This window comes from Amorphotheca resinae (assembly GCF_003019875.1).
Source record: "Amorphotheca resinae ATCC 22711 unplaced genomic scaffold M430scaffold_1, whole genome shotgun sequence".
Classification (NCBI taxonomy): Eukaryota; Fungi; Ascomycota; class Leotiomycetes; order Helotiales; family Amorphothecaceae; genus Amorphotheca; species Amorphotheca resinae.
Genome location: NW_020194471.1, coordinates 3256885 through 3283853, shown reverse-complemented (window position 1 = coordinate 3283853; position 26969 = coordinate 3256885). Strand labels below are relative to the sequence as shown.

Sequence of the window (26969 nt, the reverse complement as noted above, 5' to 3'; positions counted from 1 at the left end):
TGTTTCTGGTATTATGCTTCGGGGGTTGAGAGGAGTGGCGCTGCGTTGGATAATGTATGTTTGTGCCTGACTCACTGTGATATCGCCAGTTGCTCAGAAATGTTCCCCCTTCCATATAACTGAAGCGTCGTGGAGGGAGGTGGTTCATAAACGTGAACTCATGCCATCATGCTCGACTCATCTTCGTCGTCTTCATCTTCTAAGCTCTCGATGGCCTCTTTGATTTGCTGACTAGCCTTTGTAATCGTTAGCATGAGACAGAATACAGCCAACAAGTAATAGACATACCTTCGGGTCCAGATTCAGGGCAATTGTGAAATGCCGGACAGCTAGTCCCGTCTCTCTCAGACTCTTGTAGAGCCTTCCGAGTAAGAAATGCACCATGGCCTCATCGGGCGCCAAATCCTTCAAGATCATCAATTCCTTTAGCGCCGAATTCAAATCTCCCAACGACATAAGCGCTCTGGCTTTCTTAAACCTGGTCAACGCCGACCTGGGCGCTAATTCTGTAGCTTGAGTGAAGTATAAAAGAGCTTGGCGTGGCTGCTTCTGCTTCTCCAGCACGGTTCCGATGCAGCATATCAATACTGCATTTGTAGGGTTGATCTTTGAAGCTTTCATGAAATGGTTAAAAGCCTTGTCATAGTTACCAAGCTTTTCATAGACGCGCCCAAGTCCGTACCATGCATTGTAATGCCGTGGATCTGCAGCTATGCTTTGTCGATAGGATGTAAGTGCTTTGTCGTATTCCTCGTTCGCAACATGCTCGTGGCCTTGAAGTGTGAAAGCATATGCAAAGTTAGGATCGAGTTGCGTGGCACGCTTGAAACAGCGAAGTGCTTGTTCATGATCTCTGGCGAGTGAGCAGGAATTTCCCAGCACACACCAAGCTTGGGGAGATAGCCAGGAGGAATCAACAAGCTCATGAGCCAGGAATGCGAGATCAGCCTCGCGTTTTAGATGCCAGAGAATCGTGGAATAGATCTCCATGTCTTGGAATCTAGTGGGTGCCACTTGACGTATCCGTTTATAGTACAGCTCAGCCTCAGCATAGGATGCTTGCTCGTAATGTGCGCGTCCCATCTGTGCCATCACCCAAGGGGTCTCTTGTTGTGCCCGAGGAAGTCCACTGTAGATCTGCAATGCTTCCAGGCACTGAAACTGGGACAAGGCAAAGTAACCGCATCCGAGCTTCTTGCACAAGTCAAGAAGAAAACGTAGAGCTTCCTCCTGTTTCGTAAGGTCAGCTTCTGATGGCTTCGGCTGCGTGAGAGTAGCAGCCGTCTGATTGGAGGCTTTGATGTTTGGCTCCTTTTGATCTATGTCCATAGAATCCTCCATCGGCTTCCTGTTTCCGCTGACCTGTCGACCCACGGTAGTAGTACTCGACCCAGGCCTCATGATCTTCGATATTGGCGGCCTTGCCTTTTTCAATTCTCGTCCTGGATTTGGCCCGACTGATGGGGCGTTAGTTGACGTTTTGCTACTCGCCGGCCTGAACTGATTAATCAATCTGACACTTCTTCTTTGAGGCGCTCCCGGTTCTTCAGACGTTTGTCTTGGCACGACTTGTCCTGAAACCGTCCGCTTTCTCTCTCCCCCCGCAGCATGTAAATTATGATTGCGTGTAGCTTGGGTGGTTGCCGGGTCCTCCGTAGATTCTGTGGCTTTCTGTAGTCGTCTTGTAGACACTGTGCGACTCATTTTTGGAGCATCCATACTGAAATCCATGCCAAGGCCTGGAATTGTTCGAGATTTTCGAGCTGGTGCTTGAGGTGGTTCGATATGGTACGCATCTTTTCGGTTAGGGGCAAGTGAGACATCGATGGAAGCGCTTGGTCCAGTTGGCGTCTCCATGGCCTCCGGGCCAATGCCTCCACCCCCGGCCGCCGGGAGGTTGGTTAAACTTGGATTACTCTCATTCAGCTTCTGTTGCGCGCCAAAACTCGAGAATAATCCTCCCGCAAAGCTTCGTGATGAGACGTTACTAAACGGATCTGCAGGGTCGACGCTCGCTGTGGGTCTCGCTCCAGGCCTATTCTGTGCGTGGTCGAGCATAGTCGAAAGGGTCGTATCCTTTGCCGGTTGTTGTGTATCCCACTGCTCGGGGACATTGCTCTTCAGAATTGCCTCCATCTCAGGACTGATCTTGAAGATATTTGGCACATTGAGCTTGGTGCCCATGTCACAGAGATTCGTAAATGCGTCCCACATGAATGGATTCAACTTCAATGCCTCCTCGAAATTGCTAATAGCCTTCTTTTGGTCGTTATGTCCGTAGTAAAGCTTTCCCAATAGGCAGTTGACAGCGGCCGCATCAGCATAAGCGTTTCGTGTCGATTGTGTATGTTTGCCAAAGCTATTCTTCCCTCCCCACAGCCCTCTGCTCTTCTCCAGGGCCACTATTCCCTCCTTGAACCTATCCAGAGCCAGCGACGCTTGCGCAAAGACATACGCACATCCAAGGTGTGTTCCCCTCAATCCTGCGGGGTTGCTGTACTCGAAAGCCGATGCATGATCACCAAGCCGTAAATGGCACAGCGCGACGAGGTATGCCGATTCTGCTGATCTGGGGTCGTAAGCTGCTAGACGTTCAGCAAAGAAGAGAGCGTTCTTTAGCAGGTTGTTATCAAGGTGGTAGTGGATGAGCTGCCGTAATTGGCTCGTCACGCAGGTATTTGTTGGAGCCATGATGACAGTCCGTGAAGAAGACAGCACGAATGAACCAAATATGTAAACCGTTATAATGGTCTAGCCATGTAGCCGACGATGTGTTTCGACAACTGCGTTTGATCTTTTGGCCTCGAGTACCGTTCGTTCTTTGTCTCACGCCGTATGGGCAGATCTTTCTCCCAAGCTACTCGGGTCGTGTCGAGCAAATAGGTAAGGTTTGTTTCCGATCTATAGCGCGAAGAGTCGCTACCAAGCTTCGGCAGACATTAGAATTAGGTAAAAGTGAAGTTGAGAGAAGGAATCGAGCTCTACTGCGGTGCAAAATCGCCAAATCCGCGCCGCCGGGACCGTGTTCAAAGGAATAACAAGAGTGAGAAGAAGTGAAGCCACACGCGAAAATGATAAAGGTGAGATCCCAAACGCGGTCGTCGTGGAAGGAAGGGCGGGGTAAGATTGGAGAGGGTGGATGATATCACGGCGCACTGGATCAGCGAATATTGTTTGAGGTTCCCTTGTCGTTATTGATGCGCTCCGCTGGTGTTATGGTTCATGGTTCGTGGCGGGTAGAGATTCATTGGGTCGCGAGCGTCGAACCTCCCCTAGCAACAATCGCCGCAGCTGAGGTAAGCGGGGGCCAAGAAGCTCTCTTCAGCCTCGCCAGTTCCAGTTCGCATGTCCTCAATTCATTCATTCATCCTACGCGGGTGTCTATAGGGTTGGCATTCTTGAGAGGCTTCACTTGTGCCGTACTTGACCTTTTCGCAAACAAGGCATTCGGCCTGGCTTTCTTCTTCCAATTGCGTCGCAGCATCCATCTGTCGCATCTTCTGTCAAGAGCACACGACAGTTCACTCCTGGGCATCCCCCCAGCTCTCTCGAATACCGCTGACACAATCACGACATCTCTTTTGAAGACACTCCTATCTCAATAAGAAGCTGTTGATATGGCACAGAAAGCAAAGAAAGATCGGGCGAAAGCCAACATCAGCACTCTCAACAACCTCCACATTGGAAGCCTCTCCTTCAACGCGCTCTTCATCCTCTTCAACTTGGTTTTCAAGCGCCGCTCGATCTTGTCCTACGTCCTCCTCTCGATTCCCTCTCTGATCGCTGAGTACATTCTTGAGACGACCGGCAGGCCCAAGTTCGACCCCGCCACCAAAGCTTTGAAGAGTTCGGGAGAAGACCTCGCAGCGCCGGGGTTGACAGAATATATGTTCGACGTTATTTGGGTTACATGGTTCTCTCTGATCTCCGTGATGATATTTGGGAACTGGGGTTGGATCGTTTGGAGTGTCGTGCCGATTTATGGTGCTTATAAGGGGTATGGATTGTTGGGCATGGCCAAGGGAATGATGGGTGGTGCCCCAACGGGCCAGATGCCGGAAGAGCAAAAGGTAGCAGGAAATAGAAAGCAGAGGAGAGCTGCGTGAGGAGTCCAGGGTCAATGTGGGACATTCAAACAAATTCCTGGTCCATGCTTGCCAGCCTTGCCAAGTCCACTTCAGATTCGCAGCACTGGATGGCAGGGAATGACGGCCTCCTGGATACATTGCAGATTCAATATTCCGCAAGAATCAAGACTTGAAAGTTAGATGACTTGCGGTATATATGGAGAATCTATCAGGCATACATCATGGCTTCTCGCCGGTCCAGAATTCTATATCAGTCCTCTTGACATCCTTCACTAGCACATGAACATGTTCCAAGGCCCGGACACTTTGCAATTGGACCCAGTTTTTGAACCACATAACTCTATCTGCATCCCCATTCAGCCTCTCTACGAATGTTCTCCTCACGAACTCTTCAATGATCCTTCTACTCTCTTCCGTCACATCCCCGGTCTTCTCATCTGTTGGGATTGGGGTCTTGGACCAGACCACGACATGCGTGATATCGTCCGTGAGGCCATACGGCCAGTCATTCATCAAGATCTTATAGTCCGAGGGATCCTCGAAGGGGACGGGTGAGTTATATTTGAAGGGTGGGGAGCCCCACGGCAGCCGATGTTGAAGGAGATAGTTGGTTATGGAGCCATACTCGGCCTTCACCTTCTGGGTCCATTCCATATACCGGCGGAGGTCCGAGGGCTTCCGTTTGAGGACGGAAAGATTGTTTGTTTCTAAGAAGTTATTTAGAACAAGTCATCAAGGACTCTCTTTCTGCGGGGTTTGAAAGCAACCGATGAGACTCCTTTGCTGACTCCAGCCAGGCCACGTGAACCACGTTCGAACCGAATTGAAGCACGCAGGTAAGAGAAAGAGTGCGAAGAAGCATAAGATTAAGACAAGCAGTGAGAAGTATCCTCACCAATGATCCCTTTCAGTTCCTCCCAGTCATGAAGACGGAATTGACTGTCGGTCTGTGAGAGAACCCACCGATCGGTATCAGTCAGAGGAAATGGAGTGTCTTCCACACCGATGGCCCCCACTGCTGCCTTTATATCCCCCATCCTTGACGTCGGTGTTGGGTGTCAAGGGCTGACTGCAACAACACTCACGCTGACATGAATATATTTGGTAAACTTCCTTCCCTTCGACGCTGTATATGTCCGCACCCGCTGTCGAATACGTCGGGTCTCTCTACTGTGCTTTTGAGATATATGGGATATAATTGATCAATCCGACCGAGGGGCGTGCGGAGTGCTCCGTATGGGGTAACTATTGACGGCGTGTCTATCTTCTTTCCGAGTCCATCGATATCTTCCCGGGTCCCTCCAACGGTCCAACCCCTCCAACTAAGCCCTAACCCGCGGGGTTTCGCGGTAGAAAAGAGAAACCCGAAAATAAAAAGAGAAAGAGATCCCGAGAAATCCCCAACCTCCCTGTCAACAATGTACCACAGTAGTAGAAGAGTGGTCGACGTTGCGAAGGTGATAACTGCTTCGGGATAAGTTTGGTGTGAAGCGTAAATCCTTAACCGAGCCTCGTATATCTTTAAAGGGTCCCCAGATCCCCGGATCCTCAACACGTAGAAGCCGTTGACGGACAACCATTATTCCGCTGGTACCAAGTATCGAGGAGCTCCCCCACGTGAAAGCTGATCTGGCTTCAAACGACCATCACCAACTCATTGCTCCTCGTACAGACCGGATTCCAGCGTCTCCCACAGCAGCACCCGCAAATGTCTTCCCTTCTCTCCAAGAAATATGTTGATGGCATATACATCCCATCTGGCCTCCTTGTCCTCGGATGCTTGATTGTCAAACGCGAATGGGTTCCTTATGCCGTCGTGCTTGCAGCGGTCATCTCAGGGTACAAATTATGGAGTGGTAACAGTAAGAACAATATCCGTCCCCTGAGGTTCTCCCAAGGGCCTAGGGAACATGCGACTAACAATATCTTTAGGTGTCCAAAAGGTCCTCAAACCCACTGAGTTTCAAGAATTTGAGCTCACGGAGAAGACCGTCATCTCCCACAATGTAGCCATGTGAGTCGAATGCATCCAGACTCGTTCAAGACAGCCCACTAACAATCGCAGCTACCGGTTCAAACTTCCATCTCCAACTGCAGTTCTCGGCCTGCCTATCGGTCAACACATCTCGATCGCAGCGACTCTCCCTCAGCCGGATGGTACGTCGAAAGAAATTGTACGATCCTATACCCCAATCTCTGGCGACCACCAACCCGGCTACTTCGACCTCCTTATCAAGTCCTACCCCACCGGCAATATCTCGAAGTACATGGCATCTCTCTCTGTTGGACAATCAATCAAGGTTAGAGGCCCTAAAGGTGCTATGGTCTACACTCCGAACATGGTCCGACATTTCGGTATGATTGCTGGAGGAACTGGAATCACTCCCATGTTGCAGATTATCCGTGCTGTGATCCGAGGTCGTCCTACCGGAGATAAGACTGAGATTGATCTGATCTTCGCCAATGTCAACAAGGAGGACATCTTGTTGAAAGATGATCTAGACAAGTTGGCGAAAGAGGACAAGGGATTCCGAGTTCACTATGTTCTGAACAACCCTCCTGAGAAATGGGAGGGAGGCGTCGGATTCGTTACTCCTGAAATGATTACGGTATGTTACCTGTTGCGTCCAATAGATCATAATGCTAACTTTTTGAAGAAATACCTGCCTAAGCCAGCGGACGATGTCAAGCTCCTGCTCTGTGGACCACCTCCAATGATCAGCGCCATGAAGAAGGCATCCGAGGGATTGGGATTCAAGAAGGCCAAGCCTGTCAGCAAGCTAGAGGATCAAGTGTTCGCATTCTAAGTGACGGAAAATAAAAGGTTAATACGGAAGTAGAGGGCAGGTGCAATTGGTATAATGGATGGTAAACTGTAAGTCGGAAGCAGGGTGTTGGGGCCGTGAAAGATCTATTTTGCCAATGCTTCGATTTTACAAGTGCAAACATGTGAAGAAATCGCGCTACTTCCGCCTGGCGAAGTTTCAGTAACAAGAATGAGCGGCATCTGTTCAGTGGGCGCAAGGAGAATTTCATAGCTGAGAAGTCTTTAACGATGCAGATATCTGCATATCTTCTGCATCCAGATTAATGACCTACTGCCGGTCCCTTGCAAGATTATAATGCTATCAACGCTTGACTACTGACGGTGCAGTGACGAGGAGTCAGTTCCGTGCATGCTTTTTGTTACATCCAAACCTTTCAAATACCGAATGGCGGTGACCAGTGTTCATCCCCAGTGTTTCCCCCTCCCACCCAATGACAGTGCATCAGCCAGTTCTATGCAGCGAGGAATGCCCAATTCTTTCTTCTTTCCTCTGCATTTCGGGATGCTCGCATGAACGTCTAAATTGGTTCGCCCAAGGGGATAAATGATAAACGCCAGTCACTGAACCCTTTCTTCCAAAGGATTGCTTAAGCCTCAAGGGGACCTGTTTCCAGGGCTCATTTGGAATCCTTTGCGGACAGGTATAAACAGCCAATAATGATGAACCCCCTCCCTCTCTACCCCATTCCCCCAACCCACTATCCCACACTCTTCCCATATGCCCAGCGCCCCGTCCCGATTCCCGATTCCCGATTCCCACTTCACCGCTATATATATGTACATATATATGTCATATATACAAGGTACAACGACCCATAGCTCCCAAGCAGCTCTTTTGCAGTGGTTCTTGTGCTAGATAACAATCTAGTCTTGTTACTTTCTGGACTCTACGGAGGATCCCGTCCTTCGGCGTCGCCGCATCCTGTCAGCACCTCCGTACTGTACTAGAGATTGAGTGCGCCACTATCCGGGATATGTAGATCTCTGGGGGAAAAAGAAAAGAAGCAGGAGACGAGTCGCAGTAGGTAAATAACCCGGTCAAGAAATCCTCATGAGCAGGATACCTATTGGCGCAACTTCGTCGCATGATCTCGAGGAGGGGCGTTAAAGGGGAAAATGCAGGAAAGATCCCATGCAAGCTATTCATTCATACTTCTTCATACAGTACAGACTATAGCCCTCTGGCTCAGGATAAAAAGCTCTATTGCCATGCCCACTCCGTGCATGTCACGTGCATACCTATGCGATGCAGAGAAGCGCTGGCTTGTGGTCCTTGTGGAGTCGTGGGCACCAAAGCCACGTCAGACAGATGCTGTTTACCTGAAACCAGATAGGAAAAGGTGTTCTTTTCAGAAAACAGAGTCATTGCAGGCACAAGATTCTGCCCTGCCCATGGAACGGGTTCTAGTTCTCGTCGTCTGAAGCTGGGTTACTGGGTAATATAAAGGCAATTTGGGATTTCCAGACCCTGGGAACATCTGCATCCTATCACATGAATCTTATGTTATGATTTCTAGGACCAGGGCGGTATGTAGGTAGGCCGCTAGGATGCAGTGCGCAGTAAGTAAAGTCGTGGCCCGCGAGCCCCTGAGATGTTGCGGACTTGTGCGTGTGGTGTTTTCCTGGTCGCTGGGACAGAATGCGGAGTTGAAGAAATCCCAAATCCAAAACCCAGAAAATGAAAATAAAATAATGAACAGAGACAGTAGTTACTATAATCAACTGAATGATAAAAAGAACATTGCTCTTTAATCCGAATTCTCATCCTGATTTTGGATCCTTTCTCCCCTTTTCTTCTTCCGAATCCTCTCCTCCCCGTCCTTTATGCTTGACCCGGCTCTTGGGAGATAAACCATAGAAATCTCGATCTGCCGTCCCGGAAACCAGCGACACCCTCCGCGGGTCGACAAGCCAATGATACTGCTTACCACATTTACAACAGCAGCGTACATGTGCTGTCCATTCCTGTCCCCTCCTGCCCCCTCCTCGACCCGAAAACCCGGGAATGGTCCTCTCGAAGTGATTCGGTAGCCGACTCGTCGTCCCCCCCTCCTTATCGCTCCCAGACCTCCCGCAAATACAGTACGACAGGAACCGCCCCGCCTATTTTCCTGGATGCAACCCAATTCCCGCCCAATTCGGTTGCTCGGTTGCGCGATTGAACCGCTGGAATTAACATGGCACCACTATGACTTCCAACTGACAATCATGTTCCGACCTTCTCCCAATCAGACCAACAAGGTGACGACCCTTTGAAATCTCGGGCCCCCCAGTGGAATTCCAAGCTGTCCCGGCTGGGACCGTTGATCCCGTTTTGGGAAGACACGACAACCGACAGACACGCAGGCACTGGATATTGAGGCTTGAGGCTTGGATGCTGCCACGTTCGACGAATCCCTTTATTACCGTTGAAGATTTGCCGGCCATGCAACCGCCCGTATCCCAGTATCCAGTATCCCAGTCAAGGACACTCACTTCCTGGCCATCCGCAACAACCTGCTCTTGTGTAACCGCGCCTTTTAAGTAGGTTCGCAGACAAATATATATCCTGGGCCCACGGTTGGAGAGCTCCACCAGTGCGCAACACCATGCCTTCAGCAGGCACCTCAAATGGCCTTTCGAGTATACTCCTTCCACGGCCTGCAAATCCATATACATCAGACTCTATTTCGCAAGGCAGACTGCAATTGCCCGCAGTCTCTGCCATACAGCCGCGGCGGGAACATCAGAATGGACCGGATCCTCGATCCAGCCAATATTCGCCAATTTCCTACCCCTCCTCATACCAAGATCCGAATTATCCTTCATATACCAGTGACATAAATCCTTCTGTTCCGGCTCCCCATGCTTTCCACCCGGCCCAGGCCGGCAGCCTCCCATATTCTTCGCAATACAGAGCGGATCCCCAGCTTGTAACGCTCGACAACTCTCAAAGCCCAAGAGCGCCATTGAGCCATACACCACCTGTTCAGCGGCGGCTGGCAAGAAAAATAAGTCAGAGAAAGGCGGACACCCTAAAGGTTCATGTTCATGTTAATAATAGGTCTTCAGCATCATTGGAAAATCAGTCCCGCGAACAACAGACGCAGTCCGATGCCGTTCGAGAAAACCAACAACCAACGTTACCCATGCTGCAAGAACGCCCACCACAAGCGACTCAATCAAAACCCATCCCTATATCCGGACTCCTGAGCGGAACCCCAAGGTATGTCGTGCCGCATTCACAATTAGATTCTCATTCCTAACCTATCAGTGGAAATCTTGATCGACCTCCACCCACATACAGCATCACGGTCCGGCAGCAACCCAAATCCGCTCGCGCTTGTGGTTTTGGCGAGAGAGATCGTCGAGTGATTGATCCTCCGCCAATTCTTGTCCTAGGAATAGACCAACCGGGGGCCAGTCCAGAGGAAATCACTGCAAAACTCCGCTCGTCACTCTATGTGGTGCATTGTTCACTGTGGAATCCAGTGACTGATGAAGACGAGACTATGATGGCTGCATCGGACAGGAAGCCACAGAGACGCCTAGTCGGGACACTCGTGGGGGCGCATTTCTATGGCAAAGATACCGAGAACCGGGAACAATGTTTCTTCCATTTTACAGACCTTTCTGTGAGAACTGCTGGCACCTACTATCTCAAATTCAAGCTTGTTGTGCTGGATGCGCAGAAAATGAAGGCCGGATTCAGTTTTCCTATATGCGCAACGACCAAGAGCGAACCGTTTGCCGTCTACAATGCCAAAGACTTCAAAGGCATGCGGGCAAGCACCGAATTGACGAAATGCTTGAAGGCCCAAGGGTGCCTAATCCCAGTTAAAAAGGGTAATGCGACGACGAATGCCTCCACCCCTCATAGTGAGGAGGAGGTGGGGAATCCATTGGACGACGAGGATCATGACGGTAGCGAGGGCAGTGAGATAACAGGGACTCCCAAACGGATAAAGTGCTATTGATATTTGTTTTCTTTCAAACTATATTATGATGGTACAAGTCTTCCCGATGGCCTTTAGGGATAGGTATATTATGAAAAGTATGGTATATGACATGGGATTTGGCGGCAGGAGGAGTTAGATACCACGGGGGACTAGCACTTTATGTGTGGATATTGACATTGACATTGGCATTGACATTGGCATTTATCAAGACGGCAACTTGCCGCCTGTATAGAGAATTATCACCACTTTGCTCCACTGGAAGCATCGCTGTTCAACTTAGAATGTGTGAAGGCTCACGAGGCTGAGGATCCAGGTTTTATCGGTAGCCCTGCATACTTTATTTTCTGCCGTTTTGCCCCGCCAAAAAGCAAAACGCGGGGTGCCGAAAAGGGTTTAACTCGGCGCGCCGACCCAAGAAAATACAACTGGCGAAGCAGAAATTCCTTCTCTTCTCTCTTTCCCTCTGGCAACGGCCAGGACGGGCACCTGTAATTCTCAAGAGACGCCAAGATGAAGTATGTACTTGTTTCTGGAGGTAAGCATTACAATGCTCCTTTTTTTCGACCGAAAATAATGTGGACTGACGATGTTTTGTAGGTGTCATCTCGGGGATTGGGAAGGGCGTTATTGGTATGCTCCCCAACGCGAAATCCATGTTGAATATTCGGGTGAAAAAATGGGCGGATCCAATTGGTATGGTGGGCTGATACGTGACGACTATCACAGCTTCTTCGACCGGTTTGTTGTTGAAGACCATTGGGTTGAAGATATGTACCCCCCAAAGTCCACACCGAGTTCTCTTGCTGACTGGCTTTGCACGTCTCTTCAATTAAGATCGATCCTTACATGAATGTCGATGCCGGTACTATGGCACCTACAGAGTAAGCCTTCTGCATAACGTAAATCCTGCGACTGGGCTAATGTGTCCGTAGGCATGGTGAAGTTTTTGTTCTCGATGATGGCGGTGAAGTCGACCTCGACCTTGGAAACTACGAGCGCTACCTCAACATCACACTCACTCGAGAGAACAACATCACAACTGGCAAGATCTACCAGCACGTAATCGAACGTGAACGTCGCGGCGACTATCTTGGGAAAACGGTGCAAGTTGTGCCGCACCTCACAGACGCCATTCAGGATTGGGTTGAGAGGGTCGCGAGGATCCCTGTTGACGATACAAACGAGTCTCCTGATGTTTGTATTATCGAGTTGGGTGGTACAGTTGGCGACATTGAGAGTGCGCCCTTCATTGAGGCGATGAGACAATTAAAGAGACGTGCTGGAAAGGGCAACTTCATGCAAATTCATGTCTCTTTGGTCCCGGTCATTCAGGGCGAGCAAAAGACAAAGCCCACACAACAAGCTATCAGAGATGTTGGAAGGGCAGGATTAGTTCCTGATCTTGTAGGTTCTTGTGAGAAGCAATGCTTGATGAGTACTGACATCCCCAGATTGCATGCCGATGCGACATTCCTCTGGAAGACAGTACAATTGAAAAGATCGCCATGTTTTGCCAAGTCGAGCCAGAGCAGGTAGTCGCAGTCCACAACGTTTCTTCGACCTACCACGTCCCCTTGCTTCTTGAAAGACAAGGCCTCATAACCACCATCCGCGGCATCCTGAATCTCGATAGTGTCCCCAAAACTAAAGCGCTTGTCGACCGTGGACAAAGAACGTGGACAAAGTGGAAGGAACTCACAACTCAGCAAGACCGCCTCTTCGACACGGTATCGATCGTTCTGGTGGGAAAATACACCAACCTACACGATTCATACCTGAGCGTCATCAAATCCCTCGAACACTCTGCCATGCGCTGTGGTAAGAAACTCAACCTAATCTGGGTCGATGCTTCAAACCTTGAAGACCAGGCAAAGTTGGACAACCCAGCCGAATTCCACAAAGCTTGGCACGAAGTCTGCACAGCGGACGGAATTCTTGTCCCTGGTGGATTCGGGCATCGTGGCACAGAAGGCATGATTCAAGCTGCGAAGTGGGCACGTGAGAACAAGATACCCTATTTAGGAATTTGCTTGGGCATGCAGATTGCCGTCATCGAGTTCGCGCGCCATGTATGTAACATCACGAAAGCGAGTTCGGCCGAACTGCACGAGCAGTGTGCTGATCCGGTCGTGATCTTCATGCCGGAGATCGATAAGGTCAATCTCGGAGGCACGATGAGGTTGGGTATTCGCCCAACGCTGTTCCAGGAAGGTTCGGAATGGTCACGTCTTAGACAACTTTATGGGGAGAAGAAGGAAATCCACGAGAGGCATAGACACCGATATGAAGTCAACCCAGAATATGTTGAACGACTGACGGAAGGTGGTTTGCAATTTGTTGGCAAAGATGACAAGGGGGAGCGGATGGAGATTATTGAGCTTAAGGATCATCCTTGGTTCGTCGGTGTACAATTCCATCCAGAATACCTATCTCGGGTACTGCAGCCGAGCAAGCCGTACCTGGGGTTCGTCGCGGCGGCAGCCGGGTGCCTGGAGAAGATTACAGCTGAAGTGGTGCAGGAGGAGGGAATCAACGGTGTGGATGAGACCTTGGTCAACGGTTTGAACGGCGTTAGGATCTAGGTTGGATAAGTTGCGGGATCGAGTTGGGATTCGGTTACTCGGGTTCTTGAAAATAGACTTACAATAAACATAAATATATCAGTCCGCATGCAACTCTAGTGGTTTGCATGCAGTTTCTCACAAGCACATCCCTAGTTTTGACTGTAAATCAGGGGCAAACAGGAGGTAGAATGCAGTTGTGAATAACAAGTGGGAATTAAATGATTATTATTACACAGCGTGTTGCTATTGGTATTGCTACTGCTATCGTCTTGCTTTTGTAGCCCTCGAATCTCCTGATGATGTTTACCAAGTGGCCAGAACCATTCGAGTAAATTACTAAGTATTTGAACTTGTCTAGATTCTAATATACCGCTTCTCTCCCGATCTTCTATAGCTTTGCCCTTCCATGCTTAATTGCGTCCCAGCTCGATCCATCGAGTCTCTGATACGTTTTGCCGTTGAGCCAATACAGCTTATCTCTATTACCCTCTGCCTTCTCGTCCCAGCTCTTCTTCACCAGCTCCATCTTCGCCTTCTTGAAGGTTACATTTGCTTCGATTCTGTGATATTGAGATTAGTGCGCTTTCGCTCCATTGTTCAGGAGGTATACGTACTCGGGTGTTATTCGCACAAGGCGCGGTATAGCATAGGCTGGGAGCCCAGTCTTCTTTAGACTGCTATAGAGATGCTTCATGAATGCTTCCTCTGACGACGAATCGAGTGTGATAGCTGCGGCTCCAGCTTGTCCATCGTAGCTAGTCTTTCATTAGCAAGGGGTTGTCTCGAGAGGGCTTGATTGCGTTGGCTCGTTTTACCCGGCAAGTTTCACACCATATACCGCCGCATCCTGCACACCAGCAAGCTTCGCAATGTGATCTCGCACTTCTCCTGCACTCACATTTTCCCCTTTCCACCGGAACGTGTCGCCCATTCGATCGTGGAATTGGACCCAGCCCGATGATTCCCGTAGCAGCAAGTCGCCCATCCGCTGGAAACAGTCGCCTTTTGCGAACACGTCCCTCAAGAGCTTCCCTTCAGTCGCCGAGGGATTGTTTAGATATTCCGTCAGCATCGACCTATCCTTGACTCTACCAATAGCCTCCCCAGCCTCTCCATACCCGGCCTCGACACAGAATCCCGTTTTGGGATCGCGGTAAACCTGTTCTGTCGCCGGATCGGTCTTCACGATAAACGTGGTGTCTTCAAAATACCTTCTAATGGGACCGGCGAACCCAAGCTTGCCCGCCCCGGCCGCGGCTTTCCCAAAATTATCGAATTTTGCGACGCCCTCTGACGAGCGGTAGAACTCCCTGATTTCCGGGATGTTGAAGCGCTCGCGGAACTTCTCCCAGATCTCGGCCCGGAGGCCGTTGCCGCCCGCCACGATGCAAGAGTGGGCGCGGTCGTAGGGCGAGGGCGGGGCCGAGACGAGATAGCGGCAGAGCTCGCCGACGTACAGGATGCGCGTGGCGCGGGACTCGGCGACGTCTTTCCAGAAGCGCGACGTGGAGAACTTGCGGGCCAGGCAGAAGGTGGACGAGGTGCCGATGTTGTAGCAGAGACCTGTGAAGAGGGCCGTGCCGTGGAAGAGCGGCAGCGGCGAGTAGGTCCGTAGCGGGAAGTACTTCTTGACATCCCGCATATCCTGTGCTAAAGGGTTGGATACGATTGCGATTTGTATGTTGCGGACGGCGCAGGCTTTGGGCTTCCCGGTTGTACCAGAGGTGTAGACTAGACAGCAGAGGTCCTTGGGAGTAGCCTTCGCGGGTGGAGCTACCACGGAGGGAGTAGGGAGAGAGTTCAAGTCCACTGGGGTCACCGTGGCATTGCTTGCTGGAGGGAAATCCTGGAACGAGGAGAGGTTTATGGAGAAATGATTTAAGTCTCCATTAACAAATCCCGACAAATCAGGGGTAGAGATTACTGTCTGAGCGGTTGAGATATCCAAACAATGCTTCAGAGTGTCATCTGGACCCAAAGTCAGCTCACGATCAATAACAGATGACGAGATATCTCGCAATACCTCGAAGATTGGTGTTTATCAAACCAGCCACAGCCCCTAGTTTGGAGAGGGCCAGCACCGTGATGACCATTTCCGGGGAATTGGTCGTAAAGACGGCAACGAAGTCCTTGGACTTAATGCCCTTCTCACTTAGGAACGCAGCAAACCGAATAACCACTATACCTCTGTCATTAGAAACGCCTCAAAAGAATAAACCAAAAACAAAAATCTACAAAGATAATAGCATAGCAATGTATAAAAAACCGTTATCACTCGATCAGTCCTTACCATTTTTGAGCTGTCCATAAGTCCACGTCCTCCCTTCAAACCATAGAGCTTCGATATCTGGCTTCACGATATCGAATATACGATAAAGGGTGCATGTATCACCCAAAATTTGAAGTCTCTGTCCCAGACGAATCTGCCATTCCCGATCGTAGCTTAGTTGTTTAAGATCGAGCCCGATGCCGAGTCTAGCATTGAGGTAGGCGCCCGTTGCAAGAGCGGCGGCGGAGATCAACGGTATAGTAGAAGTAGCCATTGCTCTTTCATGTGAAATAAGGAGAGGAAAATACGAATAATGCCGAGAAGGCAAATTGGCCTTCGTATTTATTATCTGATGCTTTGTTTATAGTACGGCCACGAGGTCGGGCATCTTTATGCCTCGGCGGCCGGCTATCGCGAACTGCCGACGGGGGAACATATATAATGTGGAGGCGGGACCGCGGGGTGTGGGGGATTCCCGTGTTTCGCGACAACATCTCTTATCCCTCTCTCGACTCTTGCAATCCGGCCTTTCTTATAGAATACACTTCATAGGATTTGAAGGCATTGTCTCTGAGAGGCCAATCTACGAATATGGCTTCTGCCGGGGAAAGACTATCCACTGTGATGGGACATTTGAATCCCTCAAAGGCGTCGGGAAAAAGCAAGCTGTTGGAGAAGAACCCGGATGATATTGTGAGGAAAGTTCGGGAATTTATAGGCTTCTGGCTAATGCATTTAGGTCATCACGTTAGCTGTGAGAACACCTCTCACCAAGGCGCGGAAAGGCGGTCTCAAAGACACTCCTTTAGATGATCTCTTGATTTCGCTGTTGACGGTACTGGGACCATTTCATTTCACCTTTTGTATTAATTCTAATAACTCTTCTAGTCCGTGCGTGAGAAGTCAAAGCTTGACCCGGCTTTGGTGGAAGATGTCTGTGTTGGAAATGTCCTCGCTGTCGGGCAAGCTTACGCCGCTCGATCAGCAGTCCTCGCAGCAGGATTTCCGATCACAACGGCCGCCTCCGTGGCCAACCGCTTCTGCTCCTCGGGGCTACTGGCTGTGCAGAATATTGCCAATCAGATCATCGCAGGCTCCATTGATGTTGGTCTGGCGGTAGGTGCGGAAAGCATGAGCACTACCCCCGATAATGGCGCTCCCCCAATGAGTGATAAGGTTTTGAACCACCCCATTGCGTCTCAAAACACCCAGCCTATGGGCCAGACATCAGAGAACGTAGCAGGACAGTTCAGTGTCACGCGCCAGGCCATGGACGCCTTTGCAGCGTCCTCGTACCAGAAGGCAGAGAAAGCCCAGAAAGCTGGTTGGTCCGCTGATGAGATCGTCCCCGTCACAGTCCAGTGGAAAGATCCCAAGACTGGCCAGGTTTCTGTGAAGACAATCACTCAAGACGATGGAATTCGATATGGCACGACCGCGGAGTCGCTGGGAAAGATTCGCGCCGCGTTCCCCCAGTGGAGTCCCAGTGCCACAACAGGTGGAAACGCATCGCAGATTACCGACGGAGCCGCGGCGGTCCTGCTGATGAAGCGTTCTCGAGCTGAGCAATTGGGACAGCCCATCGTTGGCAAGTTCTGTGGTGCTACAGTTATTGGGCTGGAGCCACGTATCATGGGGATTGGACCCAGTATTGCAATCCCGAAGATCCTCGAGAAGACGGGCTTGAGTATTTCTGACGTGGATGTGTTCGAGATCAATGAGGCGTTTGCTTCTATGGTAAGACTTGATTGATACTATATGGTAAAGTATGTACTGATATCGATTTAGGGGGTATACTGCGTTGATAAGCTCGGTCTTGATCCAGCAAAGGTCAACCCAAGAGGAGGTGCAATGTAAGAAAGGCTTCCTACACTTATGAGAAACTGGACTTACGATGGTTTGTAGTGCTTTAGGACATCCACTTGGTTGTACAGGTGCTCGTCAAGTCGTGACAGCGTTGTCTGAGTTGCGAAGACAAGACAAAAGGATTGCAGTCACGTCGATGTGTGTTGGAACGGTAAGAGAGCTACCCCTCATGGATAATATGCCTAGCAAGAACTCACTGACTAATCTGTTACAGGGTATGGGAATGGCGGGTGTATTTGTGTCGGAGCACTAGACAGTACCGTGTTACGGTTCTTAGGAAGGACTTCTCTATCTCAAAGCGATCTCTATGTTTGTATTCCGTAGACCATCTACCTAGATGTAAATAGATCATGATTCTTGAGGACAATCACGTGATACGGATAAAGGGGGAGGGGCCTGCTCCATTGGAGTAGAGGCTAGCGGCCGCTAGAGCATCGGCAATCGAACGGTAAAATACTCACCAATCAGAATTTATCACAGATATACTCGACTTGACCACATTGACATTGTCCAGAAAGTCGCGCCGTTCAAACCTCTACCTCTACATGGCTTGCCCAGCCGTGCTAAACTGCCTCCGACATACCTGTTGATGTCGAGATTATTAGAGGCATCGCGCCTCAGCTCCAACTTTTCTCTTCACCGTTCAATCTTTTCCAATGTCTTGGTCCTTGTTGAGGAGATTCCTCGATAGCGATGTCTTCAACGAGGACCCCTTTCTCTCTGTAGCCTACCTCTCGTACGGAACCCATCTCGCATCCATTGTCACACCATCAAAAAGCTAATACCTCGCGACAGACGTTATGCGGAACATGTGGGAATCACCTACGTTCTCTGCTCAAAGTTGCGACACTTCAGCTATGAAGAGATTGAGTTCTTTCTGCCGCAGTTATGTCATCTCATCGTGAGCGTCAACAATGAGTCCATGGCTCTGGAGGAATTTATACTGGATCTGTGCGAGGAGTCTGTGAATGCGGCGCTGCTTGTGAGCCCCTTAATGTCAGTGACTAAGATAGCATGGCTAACGCGACCGGTAGACATTCTGGTTATTCCAAACCTATCTACACGACCTCGCCGGAAATCCACAATCAGATTCTTTCAAGACCTGTAGGAGGATATATAATAAAGTGCAGCATATTGTTTTTGGAGTGTCGGAGCTTGCAAGGACCGAGAAGATCAAGGAGAATGTGCTCCCAGTTACGGTGCTTGCGAGCTTGGTTATGGCGAGCGCTGCTGTGCCATTCCTTCCACGATGGGCCGGTCCCCTAGCCATTGCCCAGGCGCGCAGACCTCAGTCAAGTGGAGATGTCATATCGGACCCGAGCCAGGTGGGAAGGATTGTTCGCAGCCACACAGTGACGCCGGGGTCGACAAGGACGAAGAAGTCAAAGGAGGGTTCACGGATAACGAGCGCTCCCAATACTTCCTCGCCTTTTGATCGCCGTCCAACGTTGACTAGACCCTCGTCCCATGATGGACTACAATCTCCCACTCCAAGTCGAAGGAGCGCATTAGAAGCTCGACGGCCACCACATCTCAACCTGCAAGAAGCTGATCCTCAACTCAGTTCCTCCTCTCTTCCACTCCTTGATTCGCGCTCCCCAAGAGTGGTACCAAGACCATCTCCCCCTGCTACTGCTGGGCTTATACGTCGAGCCACCGAATTTCCAAGCAGAAGGCGTGTCCAGCCATCGCCGAGACCATTAACTCCATCTGTGTTAAGCGATTCTCAAAAGATCAAATTGCTACGGCAAAACTATTTCCGCTGCGAAACACAATTCATAAACGCTCTGGAGGATATATCGAATCGTCTGGTAATTGTTCCTAAACAAGCGCGTCTTAGTGCGTTGCGCGCCGAGCTTGCTCTTATTGCCCAGGACTTGCCGGCTGAAGTCGATATACCCGTTATTTGTCCTGCAACATTGGTGGACGGGGCACCAGGTAAAAGTCGACACCACCGAATCGTGCGCTTAAACCCTGCTGAGGCAACGGTCTTGAACAGCGCGGAGAAAGTCCCATACCTGCTGATGGTGGAAGTACTAAGAGATGATTTTTCCTTCGAACCAGATACCCCGGATAATGAGAGATTACTGCGCAAGCTCCTTTCCGAGCAAGGAACAGGCCGCAGGCGCATTTTTGATCTTTCGGAATCTCCACGTATACCACATGAAAACGAGGTTAAGGTCACTGAAACTCCGCCTGATAGCGTTTTTGAGCCTGTATCTGGGGACCTGGGAAGTTCTCCACTAATCAAGTCTTTTTCCGATGGCCCTCTGTCGAAGGAAACCGCTTCAATGCCTCATCTGCCTCGACTGTCGAGTGGTACCACAACGCTGTCCACTCTCTCTGGGCTCGCGACTCCTAGAACCTCTGGAGCATCAACCTCGCGATCAAACAGCCCGGGCCGGAAAATGACTCTTCCCAAATCTGGTAGACATGGCGCAGCCGATCAGCCAGATTTCTCTGCGTTGGCCACTCACATGCGGACTGCATCACAAATGCTGGCGCAGCTCGAGTCGACAAGCGGGAAGCGGCCTAAGAGTGAGGTCGCTGCAATTCGAGCAAGGATTATTGCTAGCATGCAAAGCTTAGAAGAACAGAGCTTTGAGTTAGAAGATACCTCACAAGCCCCTGGTCCTACATTTGAAATGATTATGGCGAATGCGAATGCCGCTGCAGCGACTGTGGGACCCGACGATATTGGGGAAGAGACGGCCGATTCTACGCTGAATGCTGGTGCAGGAGCTGCTCGTATGGAGAACGACCAGAAGACTGGTGGAGTACGAAGAAAAGGTGACAGAGACGACCCTAGCGCTGCAACTTTTGGAGAAGCTTGGCATGACAAAAAGGAGCGGATTCGAAAAACCTCCCCCTATGGCTGGATGAAGAACTGGGATGTCCTCAGTGTTATCGTCAAGACAGGGGCTGATCTGAGGCAAGAGGCATTTGCTTGCCAACTTATTCAAGTTTGCGATAAGATCTGGAAGGACGCAAAGGTCCCTGTCTGGGTTAAGCGGATGCGGATCTTGGTCACTGGGGAATCTTCTGGCCTCATCGAAACTATCACTAATGGAGTCTCCCTACACTCCCTCAAACGGAGCTTGACGCTCGCTACAATTGAAGCTGGCCAGAATCCTCGAGGACGAATTGCTACACTGAAAGATCATTTCGTCAAAACCTTTGGGCCAGTGGATAGTGACGCCTACAAGGCGGCAGAAGATGCTTTCAAGCGGTCTCTTGCTGCATACAGTATCATCTCCTACATTCTACAACTTAAAGACCGCCATAATGGCAATGTTCTCATTGACAATGAGGGCCACATCATTCATATTGATTTTGGATTCATGCTGTCCAATTCCCCAGGCTCTGTTGGTTTTGAGGCTGCGCCTTTCAAATTGACACAAGACTATGTCGATGTCCTCGGAGGGGTTGGATCACCGGCATTTGAAGACTACAAGAAATTATGCAAGCAGGCTTTCCAAGGTAGGAAAAAACACTCCAATGCCCCAAGCCATTCTGACCTCATACAGCTCTTCGGCGATCTGCGGATTACTTAATTGACTTGGTCAGCATAATGGGGAAGGGTTCGAATATGCCTTGCTTCTCATATGGCGTGCAACAAGCAACCAATAGCTTGCGGCAACGATTTCAATTACAGCTCAGTGCAGACGATGCAGAGCAGTTTGTGGAGACAGATTTGATTGGCAAGTCCTTGGGAAGCTACTACACACGACTGTGAGCCTTCCAATTTCCCTTGTCTCTCCCCACGATATCTTGCTAATAGCGACTAGTTACGACACATTCCAATATCGCACTCAGGGTATATATTAGGTGGCTTTTCGTGAAAAGCGGGTGCATCTTAAGCGGCGTTGGATATCTGGCATCTAGACGGGTTAATGACAGTCCGGGGGAAATCCTCCTGTGATCTAGTTTTTGTTGTGGGTGTATAGTTCATGCTCCTTGGCGCATTGTTGTGTCTCCAGTATACTGCATGCTACTTACTTGCCTAGTAGCCGTTTTAGACGCTATCATAAGTATGATCATACTCTACCACCCTATCGTCTGTAGGTACTTCAAGAGATTTGATTCCACTAATGCATTACTTTGGCTTGAATATGAGCAATTATATCCTTACGGGACCCAATCTCCAAGTGAATTTCTATACTTCTTACTTCTTTATCTTACCTTAAGGTACTTTACAATTTGAATTTATGTCACGTGAACCCCCCTATCGAAAGCTCTTACCAACTTCAGAAACATTTCATCTTCCTCGTATCGTTCTTATCTATTTACTATCTATCTTACCTACCTTGTACCTTTATGAACTAGCAGCAAAGAAACGTTATATCATCTTTGAGACTCTTCGCCTTTATACTCTCAAGTCCTCAACAACGAAGCCTTTTAGGGTTCCGAAACACATTTAGATCCACCAGGCTTACTCTTTATTACCAGCCTCGGTATCAACGTCTATGCGTACTCTTTTATCGTTTCTTTTCTTGATCTTTGTTTTATCCCGAGCGTAGGATGACCTTTCAACATTGAAGGAGGCCCGATCTTCGAGTTCTGAACTTCAAGCTCAGATCTTCTACACTTGAGTACCTTGAAGCTTCGGACAACACTATCCAACCCACACATCTTAACTCAAGAGCGCGCTGTAACCGTATCATTGGCTATTACAAGGAATACATCATGTCTCCCAATAGACGAACCAGCACTACGACACGCAAATGGACCAACTTTGAGGTAAGTCTTCTACTCCCACTTTATTTACGCAGATAATATCTAACGGGACCTTCCATAGAAACATACCCTTCTCTGTCTCATGGCTAAGGGTCTTCACATTGAAGATCGTAGCAAACGATCTGACGCCCCTGGAGCTGCGAAAAAGAACGCATATCTGGAATTTGCTACGGCTCTTAACAATTCCGTCTACAAGAACGATTTCGAGAAGGATATTAGCAAGAGAGAGGTGACAAGGATGATTGACAGGATGTTGGTGGAGCGCAAGGGGGTTGTCGGTCAGGGTGGCTACATGGAACGAGCGACTCGAGGTCGAATCACGAGGGGCTTGAAGAGATTGTGGGACAGGCCTACTAAGTTCGATTATGACGGCAGTTTGAGTGAGTGGAATCTTTGGCGAAAAGCGGACGAAATGGAGAAGCGCAGCATTGTGGATGGCAGGGCTTTGAACCAAGACACTGCTAGTATGCAAGGGTTGGAGTGGGGTCATGGTAAATTCTTCTATTGATCTGTTTTGAAAACCGCAATAATCACTAAACAATTGAAGAAGCAGAAGACGATGTCACAACAAGATCAATGGTCGACCCTTGGAAACAAGCCGATATAGCTGCTGCTTCCAGCCGAGTCAAATGGCCTGGATCTAACCAAGCAGCTCCGTCAGCTGCACCCAATGTCTTCCAATCTTTCAAAGACTGGAATGCAGCAAATTCTGGAACAGCGGCTCGACCAGCTACCCGTACGGGCCATGACTCCTTTCACAAACTTCCCAGAAACCTTCGTGACTCTTCCAAATACGCATGGGCCAATCCCAATTCCCAGCCATCTTCAAGACAAATTGCTTCCCACTCCGGCACCTCAGACAATTCCAACAATCCGCCCACAGGCTTACCCAGTGGTTCACGATATCGTTCGTCCCAAAACGCGGCCTCTTATCCTCATTCTTCCAGCCAGGGCCACATCTCCGACCAGACGGCTATGAATCTAGGCCTCGATCTTGCAAGCACCTCTTCGTCTTCACAGCTACCAGACACTGCTTCCAGCATAAGTGGTTCCAATAGTATGGGACTTTTTGTTTCCAGTAAGCCTCAAGGCTCCAGCCTCATAGAGAACGCAACGTCTTCAAGTCAGTCGAGTGCGCAGAGCTCACCGATGGACATTGATGAGCCGACAGAGGATCCGATTCCACATGACACTCTTGAAAGGTTAAGTCAGCAAGAGGATAAAGATCACGAAGAGATGGCTGTTATGAAAGCTCCAAAGAATGTGGAGGATGACATTATGACGGATGTTTGATGGCGCTACGCGAAGAACTGGGTGGGGGGGAGGGCAATGCTCTAATGCATTATTACTGCAGACAATTCAGACGTTACATCTCGCCCGGCTACATATTCGGGGGGACACTTTGCATTCTCTCTATCTCTCTTCTTATTTATCTGATTGAAGGTTGATGGAAAGTTGGAAACTGCTCATGCAATGGAACCCGGTAGTGAGCAATTGGCCTGGTGGCCTGGAGATATCACATTGGCTTTGGCATATTGGCAATGGAGTATAGATGGGGGCACGGTCCATTGGATGATGGCGTTTACTTCAGACTTCAGTGGCAGAATTCGGCAAAGGAAGTCAGCATAATACCAATAGGGGATACCAAACAACAGAACCGGATAGATAGTGCGAATATTAATAGAATGCTTATATATTTCTTTCTATTTACATCTTCCAAGTATCACTCTCTACTTTATGTGATAATCTTACTTGCAAACAAGTTGGAAAATTGGGTTGGATCTTCTACTAGGAACTCGGGGTACGCTATTCTTCTGAAGTCTGAAGGTACCTTCCAGCGATTCTCTTTCTACCACCGGTATGACATGTAACAAGTCAAAAGAGACACGCAAAAGTTGTAGTACCAGCTGTTAAGCCAACGAGTATGGTTTCTGCTTTGAAAAGACGCGTAAAGTGAATAGGCCCTTGTTGGTGGTCCTCGAGAAGATGAAGCCTTGTGACACGTGAATTAAGAATCTCTCAACACTGGGGCTTCTCAACACCATGGGCTTTGCATACCACAAATATCAAGAAATAAAAAGACAATTAATAAATAGCAAGCTCTGAATCCTTAATTTAACCCATAAGACAGGTGTTGCCTTGCTATTATCTAGAATTTAAGAGACATTTTTTTGGATGCTAACCCAGACATCAAATTCAATACAAGCGAGCCTTGTAGGCACCTATATAGATCGAGAAAAGAGAAAAGACGTCTAAAACTATACTCTTGTGGCCAAGCGGTAGAGGTTCAGCCTTTACAGTTTGGAAAATCTGTTACTAACAAGTTCCAGGTGCAACTTATACTAAGAAAACTGATCACTTCTTAGTGAGACGTGTCGTACAGTTCGGACGCGACACGTCCCCTTAGCCGATTCCTCCAGGGAGGGAAAAAGCTAGCATGCATGCGCTCTGCTGATTCTCACCCGGGCGAGAAAGTGATGCAAACACCTATAGGGAACAAAGTGTTCGCACACCGAGGCCAGACCGCGAGGTAACTGCTCATCTGCGAAACACCCCTACTTGGTGATAATATCCCTACGGGGCGTCTCCCTGCGGGCGTTCTCTTGAGAACACTGCTAGCTGACAATCCAGGCACCGATCTCCATCATGGTTAGCTGCTGACTATTGTAGGATTTCAAACCCCCCATTCGACTTGTCGTTTGGAGCCACAAAAAGTTAAACTAAGTGCGCGACCTAGGAAACGAAGCCGCCAACCTGTAAGTACAAGCTCCTCCTCCCTAGATATCCTTGCCTGCTTGGCCACAAGAGTATAATATATTTTTTTGGTTTTACTGTCCTGCTATTGCTTGCTTGTTGATTTGTTTATCTCTTGGATGTGGTGTAGAGGCTCGCGTCACAACGAAAAGAGATCCTTCTCAGCATGTGAGGAATTTCACTACTTCTGAGACCTGCTCCCTTTGTATAATGTAACAGTACATCTAGAAAGTACAGAGAATTGATACTATCCAGATGAACCTCGAGACCAAAACCAAAACCACGCACGCGTCTGGCGGAGATCTCGCGGCCAGTAACCACGACGGGATTCAATTCACTTCTCGTTCGCACTACTTGACTAAACAATTGCTATCCCAAAACACAAATAACCTCAGTATTTGTAGAAATATTACATAAATCTAGATCCAAGTTTATAATTGGTTTTGAACAAGGCTATAAAACCTTTCAATTAACACTTGTAATTCCTTCTGTTCTCATTTCCGAACCATATGTGTTTTCTTTTTTTCTCCCCCAAAAGATCAGAGCACATTGACTACAAGCCCTAAGGTTCAAAGATGACATTTGTATTAAATAATGTCTCCCTGTGATTTGCCTAAGATTCGGAAAGATTCAAGCTGCTGAAGGTCAATTGTGTTTGATAGAGTACATTGAAGTCTCCAGTGAGGCATGAGGTGACGTTGAAGAGGTGGTCCGAGCTCTTGGGCTTCTGCCGAGGAAGATACGGCGCTCAATAATAACTTCCTTCGAGAGCCTTAGAGTCTAGAGAAGTTGTCTAATGAGAAGTTTAAGGATAGTCCCCTTGTTGCTGAGAACTAGCCCCTGAATCAGGGGCAATACCTATTTGGGTTAGTCACTTTCGCTTATTGACGTTTAGTATCGCATACGGAGTATGTTTCTTTCTTCATTCACGTACACTAAGAATGCCGCGCTGCCAAGATACATATGCCATAATGCCAAGTTACATGTGGTTTTATATATAGCAGCCTGTCCTTCTATCGAATCACTATCTATAGTCTGTGGACCGGTCAGAATTTAACTCTCAATCCTCGGGGTTTCGAATGTTATTCCTATTGACGACTTCAGTCTCCTCCAGGAGATCGACGGCTTTGCTCATTCCATATGCAGCGATACATGGCGGAATTTGGCCAGCGTTCCACAATCGATATCTGGTTTCAGATCACCTGGGAGAGTTGTTTTCAGACCTTTATATCGTCAATTCCTGATTGATTCTCGCGCGTGTTACGTTACGGAGGGAGCACGTTGAAACTTTGACCTAGCCATCGGATCTGCATTGTCGCCAAGGGGAGACAATTGAGTTGCAAAGACCCTTTCTCAGAACAAGTGATGACGAATGGATGGTTGGTTGGAAGCGGCGGGGAAAGAGGCTGCGGAGATATGGTTCGTGGCTGTGAGGCGGCGGCGTGGAGCTTCCTATCGACAGATACGCGAGACAGCGATGAGAATGCCTGGGAGAACCTCACTGTCGAATCGCATCCTTTGATCTAATTCTATCGCTATGGGAAGGTCTGAACTCGGTATCGAACATGAAATCAAAGCACAAAAAAAGAATAGCAATTCGCGCAATTCAAAGCGCTGGCAGTTTATCATATGCGAAAGCCACCTTGACAGTGGAGGTTTGGATTTCTTGTGGTGGGGCCTCACTCCGTAGGGAGCTTGAAATCAAAGCGCTCTGATCCTGGGGAAAGCGGCTGCTGCAGAGCCACTTTTGGTTATCATCCTCCACCACCACGTGGAAACCCTCACAGAAAGAGACACATGAAACTGTTGTTCAGTAGGAGTGGGCACGTGTGTATTATTGCCTCCAGTCCTGCCATTCGCTGACGATACCCGATAGTCGATACCCGATAGCTGATCCTTGGTTCTCGGCTGTTGAATGCCGAGTCC

General features: G+C 49.1%; 10 protein-coding genes across 10 annotated transcripts; 7 read left to right on the top strand and 3 right to left on the bottom strand.

The window, feature by feature from the left end:
* Positions 1 to 158: 158 nt before the first annotated feature.
* M430DRAFT_15393 (hypothetical protein) lies at positions 159 to 2691 on the bottom strand (the record flags this gene model as incomplete). Its single annotated transcript, XM_024863234.1, has 2 exons — positions 159 to 236; positions 289 to 2691. The coding sequence occupies 2 exons, from the start codon at positions 2689 to 2691 to the stop codon at positions 159 to 161; spliced, it is 2481 nt and encodes an 826-aa protein (XP_024725689.1).
* Positions 2692 to 3359: 668 nt separating this feature from the next.
* M430DRAFT_32642 (hypothetical protein) lies at positions 3360 to 4202 on the top strand. Its single transcript, XM_024866205.1, has one exon. It carries the CDS (start codon positions 3618 to 3620, stop codon positions 4104 to 4106), a length of 489 nt encoding a protein of 162 aa, XP_024725688.1. The 5' UTR covers positions 3360 to 3617; the 3' UTR covers positions 4107 to 4202.
* Positions 4129 to 5226, bottom strand: M430DRAFT_32641 (hypothetical protein). Its single transcript, XM_024866204.1, has 2 exons — positions 4984 to 5226; positions 4129 to 4795 (listed from the first exon to the last, which is right to left on the bottom strand). Exons 1-2 carry the CDS (start codon positions 5123 to 5125, stop codon positions 4308 to 4310), a joined length of 630 nt encoding a protein of 209 aa, XP_024725687.1. The 5' UTR covers positions 5126 to 5226; the 3' UTR covers positions 4129 to 4307.
* A 426-nt stretch (positions 5227 to 5652) lies between these two features.
* On the top strand, positions 5653 to 6895 carry M430DRAFT_132397 (hypothetical protein; the record flags this gene model as incomplete). The annotated part of the gene is made up of 4 exons (XM_024862250.1): positions 5653 to 5950; positions 6021 to 6102; positions 6154 to 6697; positions 6746 to 6895. Exons 1-4 carry the CDS (start codon positions 5797 to 5799, stop codon positions 6893 to 6895), a joined length of 930 nt encoding a protein of 309 aa, XP_024725686.1. The 5' UTR covers positions 5653 to 5796.
* A 2608-nt stretch (positions 6896 to 9503) lies between these two features.
* On the top strand, positions 9504 to 10871 carry M430DRAFT_15389 (hypothetical protein; the record flags this gene model as incomplete). The annotated part of the gene is made up of 2 exons (XM_024863233.1): positions 9504 to 10120; positions 10169 to 10871. The coding sequence occupies 2 exons, from the start codon at positions 9504 to 9506 to the stop codon at positions 10869 to 10871; spliced, it is 1320 nt and encodes a 439-aa protein (XP_024725685.1).
* Positions 10872 to 11363: 492 nt separating this feature from the next.
* On the top strand, positions 11364 to 13435 carry M430DRAFT_47204 (hypothetical protein; the record flags this gene model as incomplete). The annotated part of the gene is made up of 4 exons (XM_024867909.1): positions 11364 to 11388; positions 11451 to 11487; positions 11786 to 12257; positions 12305 to 13435. 4 exons carry the CDS (start codon positions 11364 to 11366, stop codon positions 13433 to 13435), a joined length of 1665 nt encoding a protein of 554 aa, XP_024725684.1.
* Positions 13436 to 13805: 370 nt separating this feature from the next.
* M430DRAFT_47203 (hypothetical protein) lies at positions 13806 to 15960 on the bottom strand (the record flags this gene model as incomplete). The annotated part of the gene is made up of 5 exons (XM_024867908.1): positions 13806 to 13977; positions 14032 to 14172; positions 14233 to 15385; positions 15441 to 15596; positions 15708 to 15960. The coding sequence occupies 5 exons, from the start codon at positions 15958 to 15960 to the stop codon at positions 13806 to 13808; spliced, it is 1875 nt and encodes a 624-aa protein (XP_024725683.1).
* A 284-nt stretch (positions 15961 to 16244) lies between these two features.
* M430DRAFT_113636 (hypothetical protein) lies at positions 16245 to 18002 on the top strand. Its single transcript, XM_024861522.1, has 6 exons — positions 16245 to 16379; positions 16426 to 16521; positions 16575 to 17423; positions 17475 to 17539; positions 17592 to 17703; positions 17767 to 18002. Exons 1-6 carry the CDS (start codon positions 16278 to 16280, stop codon positions 17803 to 17805), a joined length of 1263 nt encoding a protein of 420 aa, XP_024725682.1. The 5' UTR covers positions 16245 to 16277; the 3' UTR covers positions 17806 to 18002.
* Positions 18003 to 18196: 194 nt separating this feature from the next.
* M430DRAFT_63326 (hypothetical protein) lies at positions 18197 to 21613 on the top strand. The gene is made up of 5 exons (XM_024869049.1): positions 18197 to 18288; positions 18348 to 18534; positions 18587 to 21032; positions 21080 to 21284; positions 21341 to 21613. Exons 1-5 carry the CDS (start codon positions 18209 to 18211, stop codon positions 21378 to 21380), a joined length of 2958 nt encoding a protein of 985 aa, XP_024725681.1. The 5' UTR covers positions 18197 to 18208; the 3' UTR covers positions 21381 to 21613.
* A 625-nt stretch (positions 21614 to 22238) lies between these two features.
* Positions 22239 to 23582, top strand: M430DRAFT_15385 (hypothetical protein; the record flags this gene model as incomplete). The annotated part of the gene is made up of 3 exons (XM_024863232.1): positions 22239 to 22292; positions 22351 to 22780; positions 22837 to 23582. The coding sequence occupies 3 exons, from the start codon at positions 22239 to 22241 to the stop codon at positions 23580 to 23582; spliced, it is 1230 nt and encodes a 409-aa protein (XP_024725680.1).
* Positions 23583 to 26969: the final 3387 nt, after the last annotated feature.